The 24645-nt window shown below is 45.5% G+C and overlaps 1 protein-coding gene across 2 annotated transcripts in view; it reads left to right on the plus strand.

Moving 5' to 3' along the window:
* LOC138472928 (protein FRA10AC1 homolog) overlaps positions 1 to 24645 on the plus strand; it is a 735805-nt gene that overhangs the window by 148315 nt on the left and 562845 nt on the right. For both annotated transcript variants that reach the window (XM_069611349.1, XM_069611350.1), the window contains exons 3-4: positions 204 to 299; positions 412 to 457. In XM_069611349.1, coding sequence (XP_069467450.1) covers positions 204 to 299; positions 412 to 457 — 142 coding nt within the window. The remainder of the gene's footprint in view (positions 1 to 203; positions 300 to 411; positions 458 to 24645) is intronic.

Below are 24645 nucleotides of genomic sequence, written 5' to 3' on the forward strand. Positions count from 1 at the left end.
GGCATTCCCAACCTTTCGATACTTGACATTTTGTTGCACAGTGCCAAATCTTCTTTTTTTTGTATTTATCAAATCTTTTGTCTATCTACATATTTCTGTGGGTATTTCTGAATCTAAATTCTATGCCTGTATTTTACAAATGGGAGCTTGAGGTCACAATTTGCATGTCATGTTACATATGCTATGGTCTCTTTATTTTATAGGACAAAGTATGATGATGAATTACTTAAAAAGCCCTTCCAGAAAGAAAGATATGGAAAAGTGGCCCATAACAAAGTTGCCGCTGATGAATGGGACAGGTAAGTCATCGGTCGCACTTTGTAAAAATGTTCTGGTTTGTATCTGTACTTTATAACAAAATCGATAAACATGAATTTCTACTTTGAAACTAACGCCCATTTCTGTTACTAGGGAAGAAGCAAGAAATTGGAGATGTCATTTGATCTCTATGGATGCGGTATCCTTTTAATTTGATAAGTATTATACAATTAGCTTTGAACTGTCTCTGTTGTGCTGGGGAAAACTTTACAAACCAAGTTCAGTCCATGTTTCCACCGCACATCGGAGAATTATTCTTTCAATTTTTTTGTCATACAGATTGAAAGTAACGTGTGCATGCAATCAACTATGTGAAACGAAGACGAACAGGAATGGCTAATTGTAATTTTGTGGCTTGAAATCTGTAGTTTTGCAGCAAGTGGTAAAACGATCATCTGTAGTTAAATGAAATTGTTATTTGGGCAGAGATGGCATTTCACATAATGTAGCTACAGTGCTTCCCTAAGGCTGTACAATCTAATTGATAATAACATTGTCCTAATGGTGCTTTCCAATTGGAGGGACTAGTATTGATATTTTACACTTCATACTATTCTACCGTATTCCCTACGTCTTGAAAGCCATCTAGGATTGTGAATGGAAAAACACTTAAATTAATTTTAGTGGGCTGTATAAATGGGAACTGACCTCTGTCATAGAAACATAACTTGAAAAATATGTAATACATTATGAGATGTGAATGATGCATATGTTTTAAAGAAGTCTTTCCCTACTATCCTATTGCATGGAGGTTTCACAAAGGTAATACCGTCTACTATGACCTACAAGGAAATTGAGACTTAAAACCTCTGCACACTACACAAGAGAGAAAAACAAATATTAGCATACATCACCGCAGTCCCAATTACTGCTACTGGCTCACTGTAAAGCTGAGTGGAGAAGGCATGATTATATCCTATAAATAAAACCTGGAATTTTGTACATTGAAGTAAGGCCATGCTACATTCATTTATTGATCTATGGAATTTTGAGTTTGCAATCATAAGCCTGCAAGCAGTAAATGTATCTATTTCTTACACTGTGCTGTGGTAACCGTTTTAGACTCACAAAGTGATCAGCATCATGAGAAAGACAGAGACAAACATAAATAGTGAAACACACACATCAAACTCACAAGCACGTTGCTACACTTACACAGTGACATATGTGGGGTGTGCTATGATCCAAACCTTAACCTGATGTTTAGTGTAAAATGTTTCTGACCATGACCCTAGCAATATTCATTTAAGCACCCTCAAAAGAAAGTTGCATTAAAATACCAAGGAGTAACCAGGCCACTGCTCTGGCAGTGACAGTTCTTATAGGCACTGCCTCAGCATACCTGGTGGCATCGTCAACCACAACCAGAATACATCTGCTTCCTGAGGAGGAAGGGGGGTCTATGAATTGACCGTGACAATTCCCACCCTCTCAAATGGAACCTCCCTGACCACCACTGGCCTCCCACCTTGCCTGAACCTTGGCAGCTGTGACAAGATTTTCAGTAACCTTTTTGATACCTTAGAAGACTAATGCTCCTTTGAAGTGGGGACAGTCTTTTCAATTTTGCTTCTGCTCTAGAGACCAGAACAGTATCATTTGGGGGAATTAGCCTCACCGTGTTGCTGGGACATTTTCATGGATGCAGATAATCCACCCACCTGTATTTTGGCTATAGGATATTTTCTGGGGTGCCCACCATCAAGTCAAGCGATCTGTGTCTCTGTGGATAGAAAGTTCTCTGGCTAGATTAGAGTTTTGTACGAAACTGTCCTGCGAGGCTTCTCGAAGCCCAGTTGTTCCCTTGCCATTGATACCAACCCTCTGAGTGTATTTACTAGTATTACTTCTGCTGTAGTGTCAAGGAGGTTTTCCCAGGCACCGAGGGAGACCAGGGTAAATTCTGGGCAAGTTCCATTGGACTGTAGCTCGGACAGAAAAGTTAGGCTTGTCTCCTGGATCCACTTTGGTGTCCCTTTAAACCTGTGGTCTCCTTTTCAGTTAAGTGGAAATCTAGAGGCGGGCTCCTTGACCTTGCTGTGGGCAGGTACCCCTAACCATAGTACCTCCTATTGGAAGGATGTTTTTCAGGGTTAGGCTTGTGCCCCTCAGCCTTCGGAAGGCCCACTTCTTGGACACCCTTTGTGAGACCCAGAGGTCAGCTGCAGTTGGCAGTTTCCTTGAATCAAGTTCCTCAGCCTCAGCAAGGTGTTGACCTCACTCTGGGGAACAAGCATTCAGAATGTGTTCATACCTTATTCATTTTTGCAAACCTTCAAAGCAGTCCACCACGTAACTTCTTATCCAACCTCCCATATCCATAAGGCAAGCAGTCCCCTAAGTGGACCAAGTCAAACTATCTTTTTTTCCTGTGTAACCTAATCCCTCAAGGAATTGAGAGGGAGTCTTACCAAACTTCACAGTGAGTCTGCTCTTTATACATACATAACCTTCTTGCTCTGTTTCAATCAGTTCCATTAGTCCTTCTAAGGCATTGTGAGACAGTTTCCCCATCAGACATGTGGCCTGCTCAGAATCAGATAAGCTAGCCATCCTACAAGCTCTCTGAAAGGACTGCAACCAGAAGACCTCATTACCCTCCTTGTATTCACTCGCCAATCCCTTGGGAATTCTGAAAGAAGGGTTTGACCCTTTACCATCACTTGTCTTGTTTGGTGCTTTTGGCCTTTGCTGCTTTAACTTCCAACTCCTTGATTTTCAATTGTAGTTTGTGATGAATCCAATGGAATCCTCACCGATTCTCCGGCGGTAACCTCCTCGCATGTGTCCAGTGGACCTCACTGATTCCCCGGCAGTAACCTCCTCGCATGTGGCCAGGGGTTGGCAACCGCTACCTGATCCTGTCACTGTGGGTGGCTGTATGAGGGAGGATCACATTGGAGGAGATAGTCACTGGGGGGCTGTCATGGCTTCATTGGATGAGACGCGGTATCCCCCACTTTCCCATGAGGGAGACCCCTGTTGCCCAATACCCTAGTGGCCTATTGCAATACTAGTTCTCCTTCAGGTAGAACTGATCTTCCATGTGAAATCTGTGGAAAAAATCCTCCAAGTATTATGCATCAGAAACCTTCAATGGACTTTCATTCCCACAACCACCTAAATCCTCAGTTAATATCAGTGGAGTTCAAATCCCACAACACCTCAAGTACTGAGGTGAGGAGGATGAAAATTGATACAGAGCAGCAAGCATGGTGAACGTGCTAGTCATTGGATGAAAGCACCTGTGCACAGGACCTTTCAAAATGGGCAGAGAGGAAGGGCTGAGAGAGGGAGCTCAGGAGAAGATGTGATTTCTCCAGGGAAGGCGACGGAGGCTGGAGGCACGAATCTGTGTGCAGAAGTTGGAGACGCTGGCTGGTGTGGCAAAGGGAAGGAGCTCGCCGGCTGAGAAGGAAAGAAACGTGATGCAAGCGAGGCATGCTGAAGAGACGCCAGGAACCATGATAGGGTCCCTGGGTGTCCATCAGTCAAGAGAAGCAGCGCTGTCCTTAACGGCAGCCGAAGAGAAACCAGAGTTCAGGAACGGAGCCACGAGAGAAGGTACACTACATGAGCGTGAGGAAGCCCAAAAACACTACAGTGAGCCAGTGAGTCTGCCATGGTGGAGAGCGGACCCGGGGCGTTTCGGTGACCATGCCAAACAGAATTAGAAAATTGGGAAGTTATGGAAAGTGAAATGATGAAGATTGTTAATTAATCAAAAGGGAAGAAGATTTTGAACATTGTGAAATCTTGGAAAGTAAAGTAAAAGAGGATTGTTTGTCAAGCAGATTTACCAAGTCAACAAGAAAGGTATATGCTACTTGAATAATAAAGAGGAACTGTAAGACAAAATAAGTCTTGTAAGGAGAGTGTATACCAGACCTTTGAAAGTGCAAGAGACGTCCTCCCAGGAGAGTACCCCAGGCAATTGTGAGTGTGGGAGAAGTCCTGGCAGGAAAGTACACCAAACAAATTGCAAATCTACAAAGAGTGTCAAGCATAAGCAATGTTTGTTAAAAGAAGGAACTTGTGTTAAAAGAAGGAACCTTTGTTACAGGAGAATTTACAAGGTTAAACTGTGTCCATCTAACAGGATTGTTGTAGGCCAAGGAAAGCATAAAGAACTGTTAGCCCCACAGACATTTGTGATACAAGTGAAGAATCCATGGGATGGGAATCACCCTCTGGAATTAAGGAATTTTCCATTTTGGAGAACATTTACGTTGGAGCCATTCTACTTTTATTTAAGAACCTTTTTTTGCAAACACCAGGTTATAGACATTTCCCTTATCACTTTATTTTGTTTTAGTGTGAGGGTCAGGATAGAACGTTTGGACACAAGGACAGCTTTTTTGATATGACATCCTGACAAAGATAGATCCTTAGTTTCTGTTTTTTAGGTAGGTAAACTCCTCTAGATAGGGTCAGAGAGGAATTTTCCCAACCCATTTAAGTTGAATAAAATTCAATGACCAAAAGCATGACAACTTTGTGTCTGGCTTTCATTTCTGACCCCTCACAAGTTCCAACTCCCTGGTTCTTTCTGCCCTTACCGTTTCTTGCTCCAGTCCTTCTCTTTCCTTTTTCTCCTTGGCTTCCTGGAATTTGAATTAAATCAACTCCAATTCCTTCCACTCATTTTTCCTGTCTTTTTCCAGTTGGGTCAGTTTTACAATTTAACCCCATCTGATGAAATAATATGGACTTATTTATGGCAGGGCAGAGGTGCACAGATTGGGGAATAAGGCAAGAGTTAGTGTTTGGGGATTCCTCTTTTTCTGTGGAGAACTGGACGTTATACTGGCAAATGGCCTCTAGTAGCTCAGACATTGTGCCAGCCTGTTTCCTTTCTACACATAATTCAGATAACTTTACATTTGTTCATTGCTGCAACAATGGCGCCTTCATTTTCTATAGAAATACTGTCGGTATAGGTCATCTCTTTCACAAAACCTTTAATGTGGGTATCTCCTGGGTATTTACAACTTTGTGTTCACTGAGTCCAGAAACCAGCATCCATGCGGCTGAGCAGCCCTTGTTAGGGATATTTTCTTCAAACCATGTCGACAGGGTGTTTAGGTATGTTTTTCTTACTTAGGTACCAAAGCTCCCTTCCTACAAGCCTTGCCAGGTTCTGTAGGTGGTCGTGTGGCAGAACAGCCTGTTAAACATTTTACTCAGGAGGTGAGCAGGGTGTTAAACAGGTACAGCACACATATCTCACACATGCCCAATCAGAGGTTGTCCACCCACTATATTTTTAAAATCTATACAATTTTAATATAGGAAAAGGCATCAGCTAAAACACTAAACTTAGAGGTAAGTAAGCATTAAACAATAAATGCAGCACTGTAACAGGACAAAGGAAATAGTTTGAAAGAGTGATTAAAAGTCCAGTGAAACAAATCTTTCCTACAAGGGCAAAGGTATTTACAGGTGGGGGGAAGGTACTTGTCCTAACATATACATGTCTCTGAGACAGACCATAGAGTGTGAACTCTTACAGATTCAGTGAAGTTCACGGTTGACACCAGATGGGACACTTGGATTCTGATTAAGAATATATTTTATATTGGTATTTTCACCCAAAGAATGTGAACTCAATTGAGACAGGAGGTCACATCATTTATATCTGTCTCAATGTTTTCAGTTACCTAATATCTCACCAAAACAGTGCAAACGTCTACAGAGAAAATTACGTTCACCATTAAGACAACAGTGTATAATATAGCTCATGTTCAAAATACTTTGTGAACAATCATTTTTGGGATAAACCCAGGTCGGTTGACTACAAGAATGGGAACTATATTGAGACAGGGTCACGAAAGGTAAAACAATCTGAAGGTCTCTTGAGAGGTAATAGTTCATCACACATTGATTTAGTTAACTTCTATGCTTTTTATGTTGAGATTTTGGTCAGGGAAGGACAGTTACAATCAGCATCACATTACAATCATTGAACGTCTGTTAGCATTGGGTCCTTGAGTCCCATCACCTGACTAGAACAATTGTTACATCAGAGGCCCTTACCCCTCGATTGAATTATGAGAACAACCCTAAGTAGGCCATAATTTGGTCTACTGATTAATCACTGTATAACTTAGTCATTGTTGGGTTGTTAGCACACCAGGTGTTTCCTTGCCCTTCAGTTATCTATATACTGCATTTATATTCCATACCAGAGATAAGTTAGCCTATCAACATATATTTTTTCCTAGATAGATTATCTGCCGCATCAGGCTCTTATTATATGGGGTTTGATGAATTACCTGAATTTAATCAAGTTACCTCCTCAACTGATATGTCACATAGTTCGAAATACCATCCTCACCGTGGTATTTGTAATGCTCACCTGATTCCCGCAGAGGCGCCGGTCTTGACTGGGTGAATGCCGTATCTTCAAAGGTGATGTGTAACACACGGTTGGCTCTTTGGGCTGGACCTCTGTGCACTGTATGTCTGACTCGAAGAGTAAGATGTCTGCAGATAGAAAATATGGGATTAATGAACTGGGGTTATTGGGTGCCTCTCTCCTCTTCCCTTTCTCTTCTCCTGTAGAACCCCAAAGGTTAACGCCCTCACCTTAGGTAAGTGAACGCCGAGCTCTCCATCTGCCTCGGGGCAGGGTGCCGTAACCAGTTTCTTCACTGGATAAGGGTGCAGGCCTCTTGACCTCAGAGGACTGCTGTCCGTCGTTAACTGCACGAACGGTAAGTTCTGGGCACTTCAAATGTCTTAAAAGTCTTTTGTAATGATATCTCTTGTTTTGCAGGGTTCCCGGCGATGGCGGATGGCGGGCTGATGAGAGTTGAGGATCGAACCCGCGTGAGGAATAGAAGCGCCTGGAAGCACGTAAGTAAGCGCTTGTAGCCTGCTTCACGATGTGCACTAACTGTCCCTTTTATCTTGCAGGTACAAGTTCGGAGCTTTAGAGAAGCTGAAGGGTGCTGGAATACCCACTGGATTCGGCGTGGGAAAGAGTAATGGCACGTGAGTAATAAAGTTGCCCAATGTCTTTAAACGCACCTTCTTTTGTCTTTCAGATGCGGGATGCAGCGCCGAAGGCCTCCGGAACGTGCAAAGAGCTGGTAAGCTTTTGTCTTTCAGATGCCGGAATGCAGTGCGAAGACCTCCGGAGCATGCGAAGAGTAGGTAAGCCTTTGTCTTTCAGATGCCGGAATGCAGCGCGAGGCGTTGGTGACAGCCGATGGACCAGGTAAGAGATGCGCTGCCACTGAAGACCGTAGTGCTAACCTGTTCTTTCTTTGTCTTTACAGGTGCTGCTGAAGACTGGATTCCAGGATGGTAAGCCTTTGTTCCCTTAGGCCCAGGATCAGAAGCAGAAGACACGATGAGCGTTCTTCTGCAGAGAATGCAGAATAACGCAAAGCAAGATTCATCCATCGGGTGTGGTTTAAATAGCCTCCTGTAGTGCTTAGGTGTCTCCTTCCACAGCCACGCCTAGGTAAGAAAAGAATTCCTGCTTTCCAGAAGAGTTCCAGTGTTCTGAACCTAGGGAGTGGCTCCTGCCCCACCCAACAGGAAAAGTAGTCCCAAACAGAAGAGGATCAGGGGTTCAACTGGCAGGTAAGTAAGCAGCATGGTCTGCTGCAGGTAAGTCCACCCAAGCATTATGAGCCCGGCGCTTCCAGCGCTGGGACTGGGCATCTTTATGAGCCTGGTGCCACTGGCGCCAGGACAGGGTCCAAAAGGTCCCAATTGGGACTGGCTGGCACTCGGAACCGGGGTTATGGGTCTGCTTCCAAGGGAGTCGGGCAAGTCCTGATCTTTTGGAAGCAGAGATCATGACAGCACCCCCCCTCAAGGCCCCTCCCAAACCGGGCTTCTCCGGGGGTTTGGGCTTGTTAGGAAATGTTCGATGAAATCTTTTGATTAGACGAGGCGCGTGGACATATTCTGCAGGTTCCCAGGATCTTTCTTGGGGACCGTAGCCTTTCCAGTCAATCAGGTAAAATAGTTTAGATTTGGAGATCTTGGAATCCAGGATGCTTTTGACTTCAAACTCGCGTTCTCCATCAACTAGAATAGGTTTTGGAGATGTATTTAGTCGGGTTTGAGGTTGCACGGGTTTTAATAGAGAGACGTGGAAGACCGGATGTATCTTCATGTGAGGGGGCAAGTCCAACTTGACCGCTACTGGATTTACTATGGTAGTGATGGAATAGGGACCAAGGTATCTTGGGTTGAATGTGCGTGGTCCTTTTAGAGGTAGATATTTGGTGGATATCCAGACTTGATCTCCTACTTGATATTGGGGGGCTTCCTTCCGATGTTGGTCTGCTCCTTTCTTGTATTGTTCTTTAGCCCTTTGAAGGTGAGAAACGGCTTCCTTAAAGGCTTGGGAGATTGTAGAATGCAGGTGGTCTACTGCTGGTGTTCCAAGATCTTGGAGTGGATCCAACTCCGAGGTTCGAGGGTGACTACCGTATAAAAGAAAAAACGGGGTCTTCCCAGTTCCCGAGTGGACAGAGTTATTGTAGGCATATTCGGCTATCCAAAGGATATCTTTCCAAGTTTTTTCAGTTTGTTGTAGCATGCAGCGCAAATACTGTTCCAGAGTTTGATTGGTCCTCTCGGTTTGTCCGTCGGTTTGAGGGTGGTGGCTGGTCGAAAGTCGCACATCAATTTGAGCCGACCGACAGCAACTTCGCCAAAAATGAGAAATAAATTGACTACCTCGATCCGAAATTAGAACTGAAGGAAAACCGTGCAGTCGGACGATGTTTTCGAGAAATTCTCGGGCCAGAGTTGCTGCTGTTGGTAAGCCTTTGAGTGAAATGAAATGCGCCATCTTGGAGAATAGGTCCACGATTACTAGGATCGTATTGTATCCGGAGCATGGAGGTAGATCGGTGATGAAGTCCATAGAAAGCGTATGCCAAGGGCGAGGCGGGATGTCAATAGGGCGTAAGAGGCCGGCTGGTTTTTCCTGTTGGCTCTTGTTTTGGGCGCATACTCCACAGGACATTATAAAGTCTCTGATATCTTTTTTCCAAGACGGCCACCAGAAGTAGCGCTTGATCTTTTCCAAGGTCTTGGTCATAGCGGGATGTCCTTCCATTAAAGAATCGTGATAACAAGAGATTACCTTTTTCTGTAAATCCGTGCTGGGCAGGTATAACCGTTCTTGGAAATATAATAGGTTGTCCTTCACCGTAAAGTCCTTTCCCTGCAGATGCCAATTCTGTATGTCTGCTGGAGTTACCAGTAGCCTGGCTTTATCCTTAACTTCCTCTATGGATTGTGTGGCGATTACACCTAGAATTCTTTGTTCGGGAATGATAGGTACAGGTTTAGGATTGATCAAATGTTCTTCCACTCCCATCCGAGAAAGGGCATCAGCTTTACCGTTTTTTGTACCAGGTCGATAGGTAATTATGAAGTCAAACTCGGCAAAGAATAGGGCCCAACGGAGTTGCCTAGAGGATTGAGCTTTTGCGGTTTTCAAATATTGCAGGTTTCGGTGATCTGTAATCACAGTAACGGTGTGTCGGGCCCCCAGAAGATAATGCCGCCAAGCCTTAAAGGCGGACTTGATAGCTAGAAGTTCCTTATCAGTAATAGTGTAATTGATTTCAGGAGGCGAGAATTTGCGGGACCAAAATGCCACGGGATGCAACTGATTGGTTACTGGGTCCTTTTGTGATAGAACTGCCCCCATGGCAAAGCTCGAAGCATCAGTTTCAACGATGTAGGGGAGTTCTGGGCGAGGATGTTTTAAGATCGGTGCAGAGATAAATCTAGTCTTCAAATTCTGGAAAGCTTGTTCCGCCTCGGTAGACCATTCAAAACGTTTGTTTTTCTTTACCAAAGCGGTGATGGGCTGGACTATTCGAGAGAATTCGGGGATAAACCTGCGGTAAAAGTTAGCAAAGCCTAACATGCTTTGAACACCTTTTACGGAGGATGGCGATGGCCATTTGAGAATTGCATCGACCTTCTTTGAATCCATACGCACTCCGCTAGGTGATATGAATCCCAAGAATTCAACTGCAGTCACGTTGAAAACACATTTTTCCAACTTAGCGAAAAGTTTGTGTTGACGCAATCTCTCGAGGACCATTTTCACGTGTTTCCGATGTTCAGTTTCCGATGAAGAATAAACGAGGATGTCGTCAATGTAAACAACAACACATACATCTATGAGCTCTCTGAGGACATCGTTCATAAAATATTGAAAGGTGGCCGGGGCATTGCAAAGTCCGAAGGGCATGACCTGATATTCAAATAGCCCATACTTGGTGCGGAAGGCCGTCTTCCATTCATCGCCCTCTTTTACTCGTACCAAGTGGTAGGCTCCTCTAATATCCAGCTTTGTATATATGCATGCTTTTCTGACTTGGTCCAGGAGTTCAGGGATCAAAGGTAACGGATATCTATTCTTAACGGTGATCTGGTTCAGGCCGCGATAATCTATACAAGTTCTAAGGTCCCCTTCTTTTTTTGGAACGAAGAACAAAGCTGAGGAAGCAGGGGACTTGGAAGGACGAATAAACCCATTCGCTAGGTATTGATCCAGGTATTGTCGGAGGTGAAGATTCTCAGGCTCGGTGAGGGCATAAATTCTACTACAAGGAGGAGTAGATCAAGGTATCAGGTCTATCTGGCAGTCATAAGACCTATGAGGAGGTAGAGAGTTAGCCTGATCCTTCCAGAAAACATCTTGGAATTCTAGGTATTCAGGAGGTAACTGGGGAGCCTCTGAGGAAATTGCTGCCAGTGCAACACCAGGTCGAGGGTGACAAGTAGAGACACATTCTGGAAACTGAACGGTTCTTGCTCGCCAATCGATCTGAGGATTGTGCTTCTCTAACCAAGGAATTCCTAGAATAATCTGGAACTGAGGGGCCTTGATCACATCGAACACGATCTTCTCATGGTGTCCATCTTGACTTACTAGCGTCACTTCTTGGGTGGTATGCATTACTGGTCCGGAGGCTATCTCCGTACCATCCACCGTAGTAATGACGTCCTTTACAGCCTTTGGACAAAGAGTCAGATTCATCCTCAAAACCATTTCATGATCCACATAATTGCTGATGGCACCGCTGTCGACGTAAGCTTCAATCGCATGTAATCGATCCGGATGTTCAGGGCTAATGAGGACCATAGGTATCACGAAATGCGAGGACACGGAACTGGTTTTAACGCTCGGCAAGAGGACCTCTATTCTTGTCGGGCGAGGTCGTTTCCCTGCTCAGAGTTTGTGACCCTGGTAACTGCAGCTCCTACTGCCTTCTTGGCTGGTTTCACCGGACAGTCTCGAAGAAAGTGCCCCGAGTTTCCGCAATAGAGGCATAATTGCAGCTGTTTTCTCCTTTCCCGCTCCTTTTGTGTTAGTGGTCCTTTCAGGCCCCCTATTTGCATGGGTTCCCCGGAGTCTACTCCTTTGGTAGGAGTTGGTGGTTTGGAAAATACTCGAGCATCAAACTTGGAACGATCGGCCTTCCTGTTCTGCAGTCTGTGGTCAATTTGAACGACTAAGTCAATATAGTCCGAACAGTCTTGCGGGGGATTCACTACTTGGGCTAACACATCTTTGAGCTCTCCACGTAGACCTCTATAAAACAGCGTAATCCTTTTGTCCTCAGGCCATCGAGTTTCCACTATCAGTCTGTTGAAAGACACAATATAAGACAAAAGGTCTTGATTACCCTGTCGCAATGAAAGGAGCTCATTGTCCAAGGCCTGCCCCTGTGAATGTCTTGCAAACAGTTTTTCCATACTGAGCTGAAAAGCTTGAAAATCATGGAGAACCGGATCATCTTGATTAACTAGAGGGATCGACCAGTCTGCCGCATTGCCACCAAGGTACGAAAGCACGAAAGCTACCTTAGCTTGATCAGTTGGAAAGGCTGCTGGCCGGCATAAGAAGTGCAACCGGCACTGATTAATAAATACTGCAAACCTCTTTAGGTCACCAGAAAATCGTTCGGGCGGAGCCAGAGGTACATTCCCAGGTAGGTTGATCTGCACTGGGTTCGTAGAGGATGTTGAAGGAAGATTTGCCCCTGATGCGGGTAACAGAATTTGTCCGGCTTGTGACTGTAGCAATTGTCTAGCAAGATCGTCTGTTCGCTCCTTGGAAATAATCAGTTCCCTTCTTAGAGCATTCGTTTCCTGACGGGCTGCATGCCCTTCTGCTCTTAGTTCCCCAAGTAACTGGGCTAGCTGGTCGGTATCCGAGGTTTCCATAGCGCCTGGGTGGGAGTTTTGCGGTAGGCTTTGCGTTCTGTAACGCTCACCTGATTCCTGCAGAGGCGCCGGTCTTGACTGGGTGAATGCCGTATCTTCAAAGGTGATGTGTAACACACGGTTGGCTCTTTGGGCTGGACCTCTGTGCACTGTATGTCTGACTCGAAGAGTAAGATGTCTGCAGATAGAAAATATGGGACTAATGAACTGGGGTTATTGGGTGCCTCTCTCCTCTTCCCTTTCTCTTCTCTTGTAGAACCCCAAAGGTTAACGCCCTCACCTTAGGTAAGTGAACGCCGAGCTCTCCATCTGCCTCGGGGCAGGGTGCCGAAACCAGTTTCTTCACTGGATAAGGGTGCAGGCCTCTTGACCTCAGAGGACTGCTGTCCGTCGTTAACTGCACGAACGGTAAGTTCTGGGCACTTCAAATGTCTTAAAAGTCTTTTGTAATGATATCTCTTGTTTTGCAGGGTTCCGGCGATGGCGGATGGCGGGCTGATGAGAGTTGAGGATCGAACCCGCGTGAGGAATAGAAGCGCCTGGAAGCACGTAAGTAAGCGCTTGTAGCCTGCTTCACGATGTGCACTAACTGTCCCTTTTATCTTGCAGGTACAAGTTCGGAGCTTTAGAGAAGCTGAAGGGTGCTGGAATACCCACTGGATTCGGCGTGGGAAGGAGTAATGGCACGTGAGTAATAAAGTTGCCCAATGTCTTTAAACGCACCTTCTTTTGTCTTTCAGATGCGGGATGCAGCGCCGAAGGCCTCCGGAGCGTGCGAAGAGCTGGTAAGCTTTTGTCTTTCAGATGCCGGAATGCAGTGCGAAGACCTCCGGAGCATGCGAAGAGTAGGTAAGCCTTTGTCTTTCAGATGCCGGAATGCAGCGCGAGGCGTTGGTGACAGCCGATGGACCAGGTAAGAGATGCACTGCCACTGAAGACCGTAGTGCTAACCTGTTCTTTCTTTGTCTTTACAGATGCTGCTGAAGACTGGATTCCAGGATGGTAAGCCTTTGTTCCCTTAGGCCCAAGATCAGAAGCAGAAGACACGATGAGCGTTCTGCTGCAGAGAATGCAGAATAACGCAAAGCAAGATTCATCCATCGGGTGTGGTTTAAATAGCCTCCTGTAGTGCTTAGGTGTCTCCTTCCACAGCCACGCCTAGGTAAGAAAAGAGTTCCTGCTTTCCAGAAGAGTTCCAGTGTTCTGAACCTAGGGAGTGGCTCCTGCCCCACCCAACAGTAAAAGTAGTCCCAAACAGAAGAGGATCAGGGGTTCAACTGGCAGGTAAGTAAGCAGCATGGTCTGCTGCAGGTAAGTCCACCCAAGCATTATGAGCCCGGCGCTTCCAGCGCTGGGACTGGGCATCTTTATGAGCCTGGTGCCACTGGCGCCAGGACAGGGTCCAAAAGGTCCCAATTGGGACTGGCTGGCACTCGGAACCGGGGTTATGGGCCTGCTTCCAAGGGAGTCGGGCAAGTCCTGATCTTTTGGAAGCAGAGATCATGACAGTATTGGACCAGCACACTAAATTAGTGTCATCATTGAAATATGTAGTATAATACTATCTTCATCAACCTAATATTATTTTTTTAACCTTTAGTGCAGATGTCATAGTAATATACACGATTAATTCCACTTATCCAGTGGACTAATTAATTAGATCTATAGTATTTAGCACATTCAATTATATAAAAATTTTGAATTTTTGTTTTTATCTCTCATTTTACTCATGTACCATCTTTATGACTGATGGGTAGAATCACAATTATACTTCCAATGGGTTGGCACCCCTTCACAAAGCTATTTATACATAACTGCTTCGCAATTATGACAATTTTAGGCTTACCGATAAAGATTGTGTAAAAACATGTGTTTACATATAACATCACACGTGTCCTAGCGTGTTGAGGTCACGGGCACACGCTGTTAGAAATAAGCTGCCATTTTGAATAATTAACCAAGAAGCAACACTGACACACCTCGCGTTTTCCTGTAATTCCTTGCAGCACGTGATTAGCACTGTGTAAGTAGCAGCTTGCATCTCGCTTCACACTGGCACTAGCCTGAATCAATCTAAGACTCGCACATACCCCTTAGGGAATCGGCACACTCAGTATTCGGTCTTCCTTTTCGGAAGATGCGCCACGTGCACCAGCAGCCAGAGGTTGACTGAAGTCTTTCTTACAACTACTTGCCGTGTCTTCTCATCACAGATTCTGTTTGTACGTTTTTTAAACTAAATTATACCTGATTAGGTCAGCACTCACAAATATCCATGAAAAGCCCCTTACATCCAGATATGCTGAGTAGACAATCGGCCGCAGTTGACAGATGAGTACCCCTTACTACTTGGACTAAGTACCATCACCAAGGAGTTTGATGGTAAGACTTTCCGGTTATAGCAGGTCTTTTTAAAGTTAGAAAAGCATCTAATACATACTTTTTTAACATTTCCATTCAGATTTAACGGGTGATCTCTTTGGGAGAAACCTTAATTGTGAATTCTTTGTGAAACCACGCCACATAGTATGGAGAAATGAGGACACAATTGAAGGTCAGAATTAATTTATTTGTTGCCCCCCTTTTTGTAATGTATGTGTAAGTAATTCCAATACTTTAGATAACTATTGCACAATTAAGGGATACTGAACTTACCGGACCAATAGTGCCTACATCTGCCTCCAGCAGAACACAGGAAGAAGCATACGTGCCAATCACTTATAGATTTAGGACTTAAGACTGTATATCACTTGTTATAGTTTATTCAAGCAAGATGTCTTTGAGAGGTATTTTGAGAGGTTATTGATTACAATATGTTAAGCATGGTAATCTTGGTACAAACATGATTTGATTATCTAAGATGAATATTTCTGGCTGTTTTGAATGTGTTTTATGCTTAACAATAGTACTGATGAAAATTGTATATCTTTCTTCAAATTTCTTTATAAAAATCTAGTGATTACACACCCCTGATGAAGAGTTCTCTCGAAACGCGTTGGGCTTTATATACATTAAATTAATGTATTTTAATTATTTATTTGAATGTATTACTATATTTCAGTCTGAATGAAATTGTAAAAATAATTGTATTGTGTAAAATACACGCAATCAATCGCTCTAATTCAAAAGTTGTGAAGTTGGTCTCTAGATTGGAGCCATTTACCAATTCTCGTTAATTGTTGGGCTTTCCTTAGGCCATAGACCGTGTGCAGGGGACGGGAGGTCCCTAACGGGGAACCTTCTTGCTTTTCTTTTTACTTGTCCTAACCAGGCCAGGTGAGGGGTCAGAAATGCGAGGCAGATAACTTAGTAGAGGTTTTTCACAATAAGCCATTTTATTAACTTATAAAGGTGTGATAACGCCTCGCTTTCCCTAACCTAACAAGGATTTTCCTGCCTGTAAAACTAAGACTAAAGACTAAAGAAAAAAACGCTCAAACATCAAAAGAGATCTGTCCCTCACACTTTGTTGTTATTTCTTAAAGAAAAGCTTACGGATAACGTGTTGCATAATCTAAAATTACCACTATATATGTGTTTCCTAGCTTTGAGGTTTCTAAAGAACCCAATATATCCATTCGTATTCTTGAAAAGGGAACATCTATAATAGGCAAGGGTTGTAATGGAACTGGAGGAGGAATTTGAGTACTGGTTTTCTGACATGAGTTACATGTATTGACAAAATGTGTTATGTCAGCATAAATCTCAGGCCAATAGAATTAATTTTCAATTTGTGCCTGAGTTTTTCCAGTCCCTAAATGGCCTCCTGTTAAATGAGAATGAGCCATTTCTAGAACAACATTTGTATGGCTTTTCGGTACTACAATTTGTGACCGGTATATACCTGCCAATCCTACATCCCCTCTATGTACAAATACAGACTTTAGAAACAAATGGTCTGGTTTTTTTCCTTCCTTCATCCTCTGAGATTACATGAATTAATGGTTCTGCTAACAAAGGGTCATTTCTTTAAACAAAAGCCAAATCAGGGATTCTATCTTCCTCTTCATCAACATTGGGTTGCATTATGGGTTCCATAGGAGTTTCTACATTTGCTTCCCCAAAATCTCGAGTTCCTGTCTCAGTTTTGGTCACTGGTTTTAAGTTCTTGTGGTTTTGGAAACAGACCCTTTTCCAGTATTCCCTGAGCTATTCTTTCTCCAGCCTTGACTTGATAAGCTTTCTTCCCATTATTTTGAATTAATATTTTGATATCTCCCCTATAGTCAGAATCAAGTACTCCTGCCAGTACGTCTAAGCCATAGCGCCAGACTATGACCGACTTGGAGGCGAGTCTGATAAAGGTGCCAGTGGGAGGAATAAGAATCAAATCAGTGGATATCAATGCTCTGTCTCCAGGTTGAATTAACTTTTCAGTAGCAATGGTAGGATCAGAGGCTCTTCTACTGCTTTTCTCAAATATAAGGGGCCCCCAAATTGTTTCAATTGACGCCAATACCATTGCTGACACCATATGTGAGGGGTCTGAAATGCGAGGCGGACAACTTGGTAGAGGTTTTTCACAACAAGACATTTTATTAACTTATAAGGGTGTGATAAATGCTTCGCTTTCCCTAAACTAGTGAGGATTTCCCTGCCTGTAAAACTAAGACTAAAGGAGAACAATCTAACATCAAAAGGTATCTGTCCCTCACACTTATACATACAATAAAAGCATATAGGAATTGATATGGCTGTTCAAACTCAACAAAGTAACAGTAATACTCAAACACAAACTTATATCCTTGTAACTAGTGTCAGATCCCCTTCCCCAGGATTAATGCAGGATTTTCCAAATACAAGTTCCAATTAGAAAAGGGCTTTATAATAATCAAATTCCGCTTCACAGACACCTCAAAGTTCCTTTCCTCCTTTAGGATTCTTCTTGGTACTTGAATTATTTTAAAAGAAAGTTCATCACTCTGCAGAAAAATGAAGTTTCCTAAAGCTCTTGGTTATCCAACCAAACGTCTTTGTCTCCACACTTCTAGTGAGTATTTCAATGTAACTTCTCCACTTTGGAAAAGACAACTACTTCACATCTCTTCTTTATGAACAATAATGTTTTCATCAGGATGGTTTTCCACAGTTCATCAAACACATCAGTCGCTTTGCCACTTTCTTTCAACAACAACCTTTCACCACAATGCAGTACTTGAATATCTTCTTCCTGGTCCACTTATCTGCCAGGACTACCACTAACAATCCCTTTCCTGGTGTACTTGCCTGCCAGGATAAAACTCCTACCACTACTACAAATACTGTGGTGAAGTTTACTTCAATACCTTAAAGTCTTCGACTTTCAACAACATTGAGATTAACCACTTTTCCCACAGGTATGCAACACCCATTGATACTGTTTGGTCCACTGACTTGTTTGCCACATGCTGGTTATAATCTTGTTCCCTTATTGTCCCCTCTTTACTTTGACGATGATGGTTCCTGTCTGGATTCAATATTGTCCCCTCTTTACTTTGGTAATGATAAATTGCAAGTCTTCTTTTTGCGTTTCTTCTGAAAACGAGTATTGCACCACAAATACTTCTTTCATTAGCTCAGTAGTCAGAATGTTTGTAAGTAGGCAACGGTCTATCGCAGAGTGCCCCTGGGTCACCTATCAAAGTTCAACTCACTGGTCTATTCTTGCTCATCCACTCAATCTGCTGCTGCTGCACCTTCTTCTTCCTTTGTCGAGTTCAGAGCTTCTGATAGCTCCACTCGCACTCCCGTGGTCCGCGCCTCTCAAAACAGGAGCTTACGTTTCTCCTCGTCTTCTCTGGTGTTCGCCAGCCACCGGACAGGGAGCACTTTCCTTTCTCACAGGGCAGCCTGCTACAGCATTGCTTCCCACTGCGTAACTTGTGCACTTGGGGCTTCCGCCTTGTACGACTTTTTCAGCACATCATCCATTATGAACACGGCAGCGGTCGCAGCGTATTGGCTTCTCTGCTCCTGCTGCATACACGGCTGCTGGCTACTCCTTCTACTGGCCCACACCTGAAGGGGATTTAAATAATCAAATTACCGCTCCGGTGTGTGTCGTTCGAAACACTAGACTTTATTCTGCAGTTTTGTGCCTCAGAGCCCCTCTTCCTTGTCCCAGTACCTAGGGCATTATGGGAATTGAAGTCCCTAATGTTGTTTTTCTCCTTATCAAATGTTTAAATTTTGCAATAGGCCATTAAGACCGTGGGATCACTAGGGAAGTTGTTTCAAGGGTTCTCCCATTACTTGGGGAGGAAGGATAGCTCAGGGGCAACACGTTTGTCTTGGAAGCAAGACAACACAACGCAACACAGGTTGGAATCCCGATGCTGCGCTTAGAAACTACTCAGTGGTAATAAACAATTATAATAAAAAATTATAATTCTCCTTACATGAGTCCCCTCCCATGTCATCCTCTCGCGGAACACCACCCTCAGGGTTAGGGTCAGGAAGCGTTGGCATTTCCTGTCCACATGAGAAGGGTCGCAGGTCAGGGTCTTTGGGATTCATCACAGGCAGGACAACATTTTCAGAGAGACCAAGGACAACCAGGTATGCTGACTTGAGAAGCATTTTTGGAAAAGAGGTACTTTTTGCAAAAATATCAAAAGGAGCAGTTTCTGGAGTTCCAGTGGAGTTTAAGCCACAGAAGAAAATTGGTAATGAAGATTCAAGAGAAAAAAACCACTTCCCAGCAGCTCAGAGTCCGGCAAGCAATATGCTGGGTCCAAAAAGCAGTATTGCATCAGGTGGTTTTTCGGTTTCCTGAAGTAGTCCCTGTGCATTTTGTTTAGTGACCCCTTTAGGTTTCAGAGACAACACACTGGTGCTGGAGAGACCCCAACACCTTTGGAAAAAGGGATTATTGATGATTCAGTGGTTCGGGGGTTGAAGGTTTACGCCACAGGTGTTCAAAGATGAAGAAACTGCAAGAATCAGTAGTCTTTGCTGCAGGGTTTCTCTGTCATCCTCAGGCACAGGTTATGGCTTCAGAGTCTCGGGTCAGTTTAAGAAGACCATAGGGAAGAATAATTTGTGAAGATTTTCTTGTGAAGTTACACAGTAGAAGAGCCAGCCACAGAAGGTCGGGAGACCAGTTTGGTGGTCTGTTTGGAGGACAAAGGGTCACACTGGAGAGGAACCTGCCACAGAAGTTGCAGGACAAAAGGGGCAGCACAGACCCCTGGATTGAGCTTCCCAGATGAGGGCGATGAATCTGGGGTTCTTGCCTATAGTCTTGGAGTCAAGGAACTCCAGTACAGATGAACATAGAGAGTTTTCGTGGTCCCGGCATCGAATGACACCCATTTCCCTCTACCCCCACTGGATCTAGTGATGCAGGCACAGTTGAGAGCTTCAGGGAGACAAGGCAATGGAGTAGGAGCTGTGATCCAGTTGTCCCTACCGCATCGGGAGGAAGGAGCACTGCAGTCCATTCCTTCTGGGGGAATAGAGTTCTGCCGTCTCATTCGGTGGAGCATCTAATGATACTGGTACAAAGCTTCAGTCCTTCCTTCATCAGTGGACTTTCCAGGAGTGCAGGCTCATAGTTCCAACGGTATACCAGGTGAATGAGTAAGACGGTCTACTTGTATCCCCCTTGGGAGGCCCTGAGTAAACACAGCATCCAATTACATACCAAGCATTATTCAAACAGATGGGTTGTCAGCCAATGAATTGCATACCTACAGACAAACTGTTACAATTCAGAGTTAGGATTCTGTTACAATTATAAGGTATAACACTAGCACAACACCCAAAAGGATACTCAGAAGTACAAAAGGATACAAGTTGAGTTCCCGTAGAGCTTCTCCCGAATGGCTATTCCGGGCGTCTTCTAAGGAGAAGATTTTGATGATTGAAAACCTTCCAACCAATGCCACTCTCAGACTATTGATCAACAGACACAGCCTGATAGAGTATTTTGTGGAAAGGTCCAGATATTTGGATGGATACCCCCAGTCTGTTGGATAAGAATGATACGTTTTAGTAGCTAGTCAATTTACCTAATTACTAAGTAAGTGTTAGATTGAGGATACACTAACCTGTGGTTGTATGGACTGAAGACTGAAGATTGAGTTCCAGGAATACAATCCGAAAATAAAAACCAACGAAGGAAAAGGGGAGATTAGTAAGGTGACTAACCCGAACGGAACGAGGGCCGCACTAGAGACGGGTTGGTGCACACCGGATAGCGTCCATAAAGTTCAGTGCACTATCCTTGTAGGAAGTAGTTGGGAGAGGAATTGGATGGAGAGGAAATTCCTAGAATTTGATTGTCCAAATAGACTGGGACTGATTGGGACCTTTGGAGGTGAAGACCAGATGTGAAGACAGCGCGGGTCCGGCTGGCAGAAATGAAAGATCAGTTCAGGAAACCACCAGAAATAGCAGCGCGGGTCCGGCTGGAGCAAAAGGGAAAAAGCAGTTTGGAAGCTGCTTAGTAGCAAGGTAGAAACCGAGCTCCAGAACGAAGATCAAAGAAACAACGATCAGAAGCGCCGATTAGCGGGAGGCTTCCTGTTTAAATAGGAGTCAGCTGACGTGAAACGCGTAAGTAGAGCGTTGACGTCTGGTCATGTGATACTCGCGCATACCTGTGGAATGAACTGGTAATGTGAATGGTATGCGCGGTATGATTAACAAAGAATGTTCGCCCCTCCGCAGAAGATAATAAGGTCTGACAATGGACTAGCGGAAATGAAGGCGTTTGCCAGGAATCTTTCCCCAGAGTCGCCACCGAGTATAAAATGGTCTGGCTGATCTCTGGGCTGTAGGTGTAGGGTGCTGACCTCGAGCGTGAGAGGACCTGGCAGGCATGACACAAACCCAGACTCTCAGGAATGGCCCTCACATGCAAGGGAAGGGAATCCAGACCATCTCAAACAGGTATAGGCATAAGCCAGTCACAAGTGGTTCCAAAATTACTATAGCGCCCCATTCCTGGGGTACACGTATCCTTTGGCCAAAGAGGGTCACCTACTCTCTCGCACACAAATGGGGAAAAAGAATGTGACCCTTCAGAGCAAACAAAGACAACCTAATTTAATGAAATGGAGGGGGAGAGTCAAAAATGCGGCCCAGGCAAATTAGTTTGCAGCTAGTGCAATCATTTTACAGCAGACCAAAAGCTGCCACCTACCTAGTCATCATAATTTATGCTGGTATTAGAGTTAAAGATTATCATTTAAGATCAAAACTTTGCTTGCTGTTATTTTTTATTTTAGTGTGTTTTGCTAGTTATTGTCATCATGCCTTTTTGTGTATGTTTTATTTGAATATATTGTAGTGTGGCCTGCAGTAGGTGGTAAGATGATGATGAACATGGTGTGAACTGCTTCAAAATAGAATGCGTCCTACATTCAGCATCTTCCGTTTAGTGCAGGAGGCAAGAATGCAGCAGTGTGTTATGTTTGGGTTGCGCTTCGGTATTTGCATAAATGGTCTTTCAATTACTGTTATGCCACTATGCATGTGAAACTTTAAAAATAATTTTGAGGGGATTGGGTCCTCCGACGTATTACATATCTATGACATGTAATCACCACAGCTGTGCTGCTTCGGAAACCTTTTTCGGCGTCTGCGTCCTGCATCGATGAAGTCGATGCGCCGTCGTCAAGGACCTCCTCCGACGTCCGACGTCATCCGATGTGATAAGTAGGACGCACGACGCCCGTAGCCTCAGTTCCGTTTTTTCCGCGAACATGTTGCTTCGTGAATCTCGGTTAACGCCTCGACTCTTTTCGGTTCTTTGAACCTGTTCGTTTTTGTGAAAATCCTTCGTGTGAAGATGTCTTCTACTTCGTCTTCGACCCCGCGTCCGGGCTTCAAGAAGTGCGGGGAGTGTGGGTCCAAGATGTCGGTGACGGACTCGCACGACGCCTGCCTCTGGTGCCTCGGGGAGGCCCACGACACGGATGACTGTATCGACTGCCAGTCGCTCACGTCCAAAGCCTTACGCGAACGTAAGAAGTTGTTGTCCAAGCCCCGGAAGTCGAAGTCTGCGGGGCTTTCGACGGATGATTCGAGAGGTGACTCTCTGCGTCATCGTCGGAAGTCTCGTGGGTCTCCTTCTAGGAGTCAGTCTCGCCACTCCTCAGCCTCTTCGAGGCATTCTCGGAAGTGCCGACACCGGTCGTCTTCCAGGTCCTCTTCCGAGGACTCTGCCCGGCACGTCGCTTACCCCACCAGCCGTGCTGCGCCGGAGGAATGGGCTTCCTCCGGGAAGAAAATGCTGGCGATTCTCGAGTCGCAGGGTACTAAGCTGTCCGCGCCCCCGAGTGGGGTCGGTCGTGAGAGGTCGAGAGACACCGCTTGCAAGAGTGGTCGGCACGAGTCACGGGAGAGGTCCCGTTCGGACAAGGAGACTCGTTCTCGACGTACCCGTTCCAGGTCCCGGTCCTCGACGCGTTCGAGACCGTGTGCACCTGTGAGGTCTTCGAGGAAGACATCGACGTCTGAGGCGTCTAGGGCGTCGACAGGCTTTCTCGAGGCTCTGGCTTCGAGGAAGTCGTCAAAGCCGTCGACGCTCAGGTCGTCGAAGGACACGCTCGGGGCTCTGGCTTCGAGGGCTGTGTCAACGCCGCTGATGCTGGCGGCGCTGCATCTGACGCCGATCCTCTCGGCGCTGATGCCTGTTCTCTCGACGCCGGCGCCGATTCGCTCGACGCCTTTCGTGTCGGAGGTACCCCGTGGCACGGGGGAACCCCCTAGGAAGGCTCTGGTTAAGAGCAAGCACTCTCGGGTGCCTTCTTTTCGCCACCTGGAATATATTTCAGAGGCGGATGAGGATTCTGATGGCCTGGTTCCTATTCAGGTTCCAGATGAAATCGTCTCGGGCCATAGTCAGTTTGACGATTTGAGGCAGTCACTGCATGATGCCAGTGGACTGGACATCTCTCCGGAGGTGGAGTTTTGTAGGCCTGAGTCTGGCTCTCATGCCGATTCCTCGTACCGGCGCCTTATGGCTAGGGTTTCTGAGTACTTGGGATGGTCTGCTCCCCCAGGGGAGTTTGTGCAGGATGATCTAACGGACATCCTTGATGTTGGTCCCCCAACTGACCCTGTACTGCCGTTCCATATGGCTTTACAGAGAAGGGTGGCGGCGGCTTGGACTGCTCCGGAGAGTCTCCCGGCGGTGGGCAGGTCCTTGTCGCGAAAATACCGTCCAGCCAGTAGCGACCCCTCCTACTTGACCAGGTACCCCACTCCGGAGCGTTTGGTGGTGCAGGCGGCCACGGCCCCGGCAAAGCAGGCGTCGTACCCTACCATCCCTCCTGATAGAGACGACAAACGTTTTGATGGCTGGGCGAAGAAAGTGTTTTCTTCTGGTGGTATGGTGCTTCAGGCGGCCAACTCCATTTGTGCCTTGTCTCGTTTCACACACACTCTGTGGAACTGTGTTGCGTTAGCTGCTGAACAGATTACCCGAAGGGGACAAACGGGATGGTTTCCTTGCTATGGTCCAGGATGGTAAGGATGCCATGTGAGTGTCCGTTCAGTCAGGTTTGGACTTAGCTGAATGCGTCAGTAGGTCCATGGCGGCGAGCACCGTGATACGCAGGTTTGCGTGGTTGCGGAAGTCGGGGTTTGCTCCTGATGTGCAGTCCCTGCTCCTCAACATGCCCTTTGACGGTGAACACCTTTTTGGCAGCAAGGCTGACGAGAGCCTTGAGAGGTTGCAGACCTCAAAAGCTACAGCGAAGTCGTTGGGCGCTGCAGTTCGCCAACCTCCGCCTTTTCGTCCTAGGGGACAGCAGTGGAGGGGTGGTTCCTTTCGCTATTACTCGTCCTTCAGTAAAGCGAGAGGAGCTGGCAGGGGTACCAGAGGTGGACGACAGGGTACCCGTGGTGCCAAGGCCGCTCGGGCAGTTGCCTCTTTGCCCTCAGGGAACGCCGCAGCCGCTCCCACTCAGTTATGAGGCCATGTCCCATGGTTCGCTGGTTGGGGGAAGGCTGGCGCAGCATCTTGTAGAGTGGCAAGCCATTACTTCAGATGTGTGGGTTCTGGAGATCATAACCCACGGCTACTGTCTTCCCTTTCGGCACAGGCCTCGCGACAATCCACCGGGTAACCTCTCTTTGCAGAGTCCGGATCCGCTCCTTGCGCAGGAAATTCAA

The sequence above is a fragment of the Ambystoma mexicanum genome, chromosome 8, assembly GCF_040938575.1.
Source record: "Ambystoma mexicanum isolate Mex_15411 chromosome 8, UKY_AmexF1_1, whole genome shotgun sequence".
NCBI lineage: Eukaryota > Metazoa > Chordata > Amphibia > Caudata > Ambystomatidae > Ambystoma > Ambystoma mexicanum.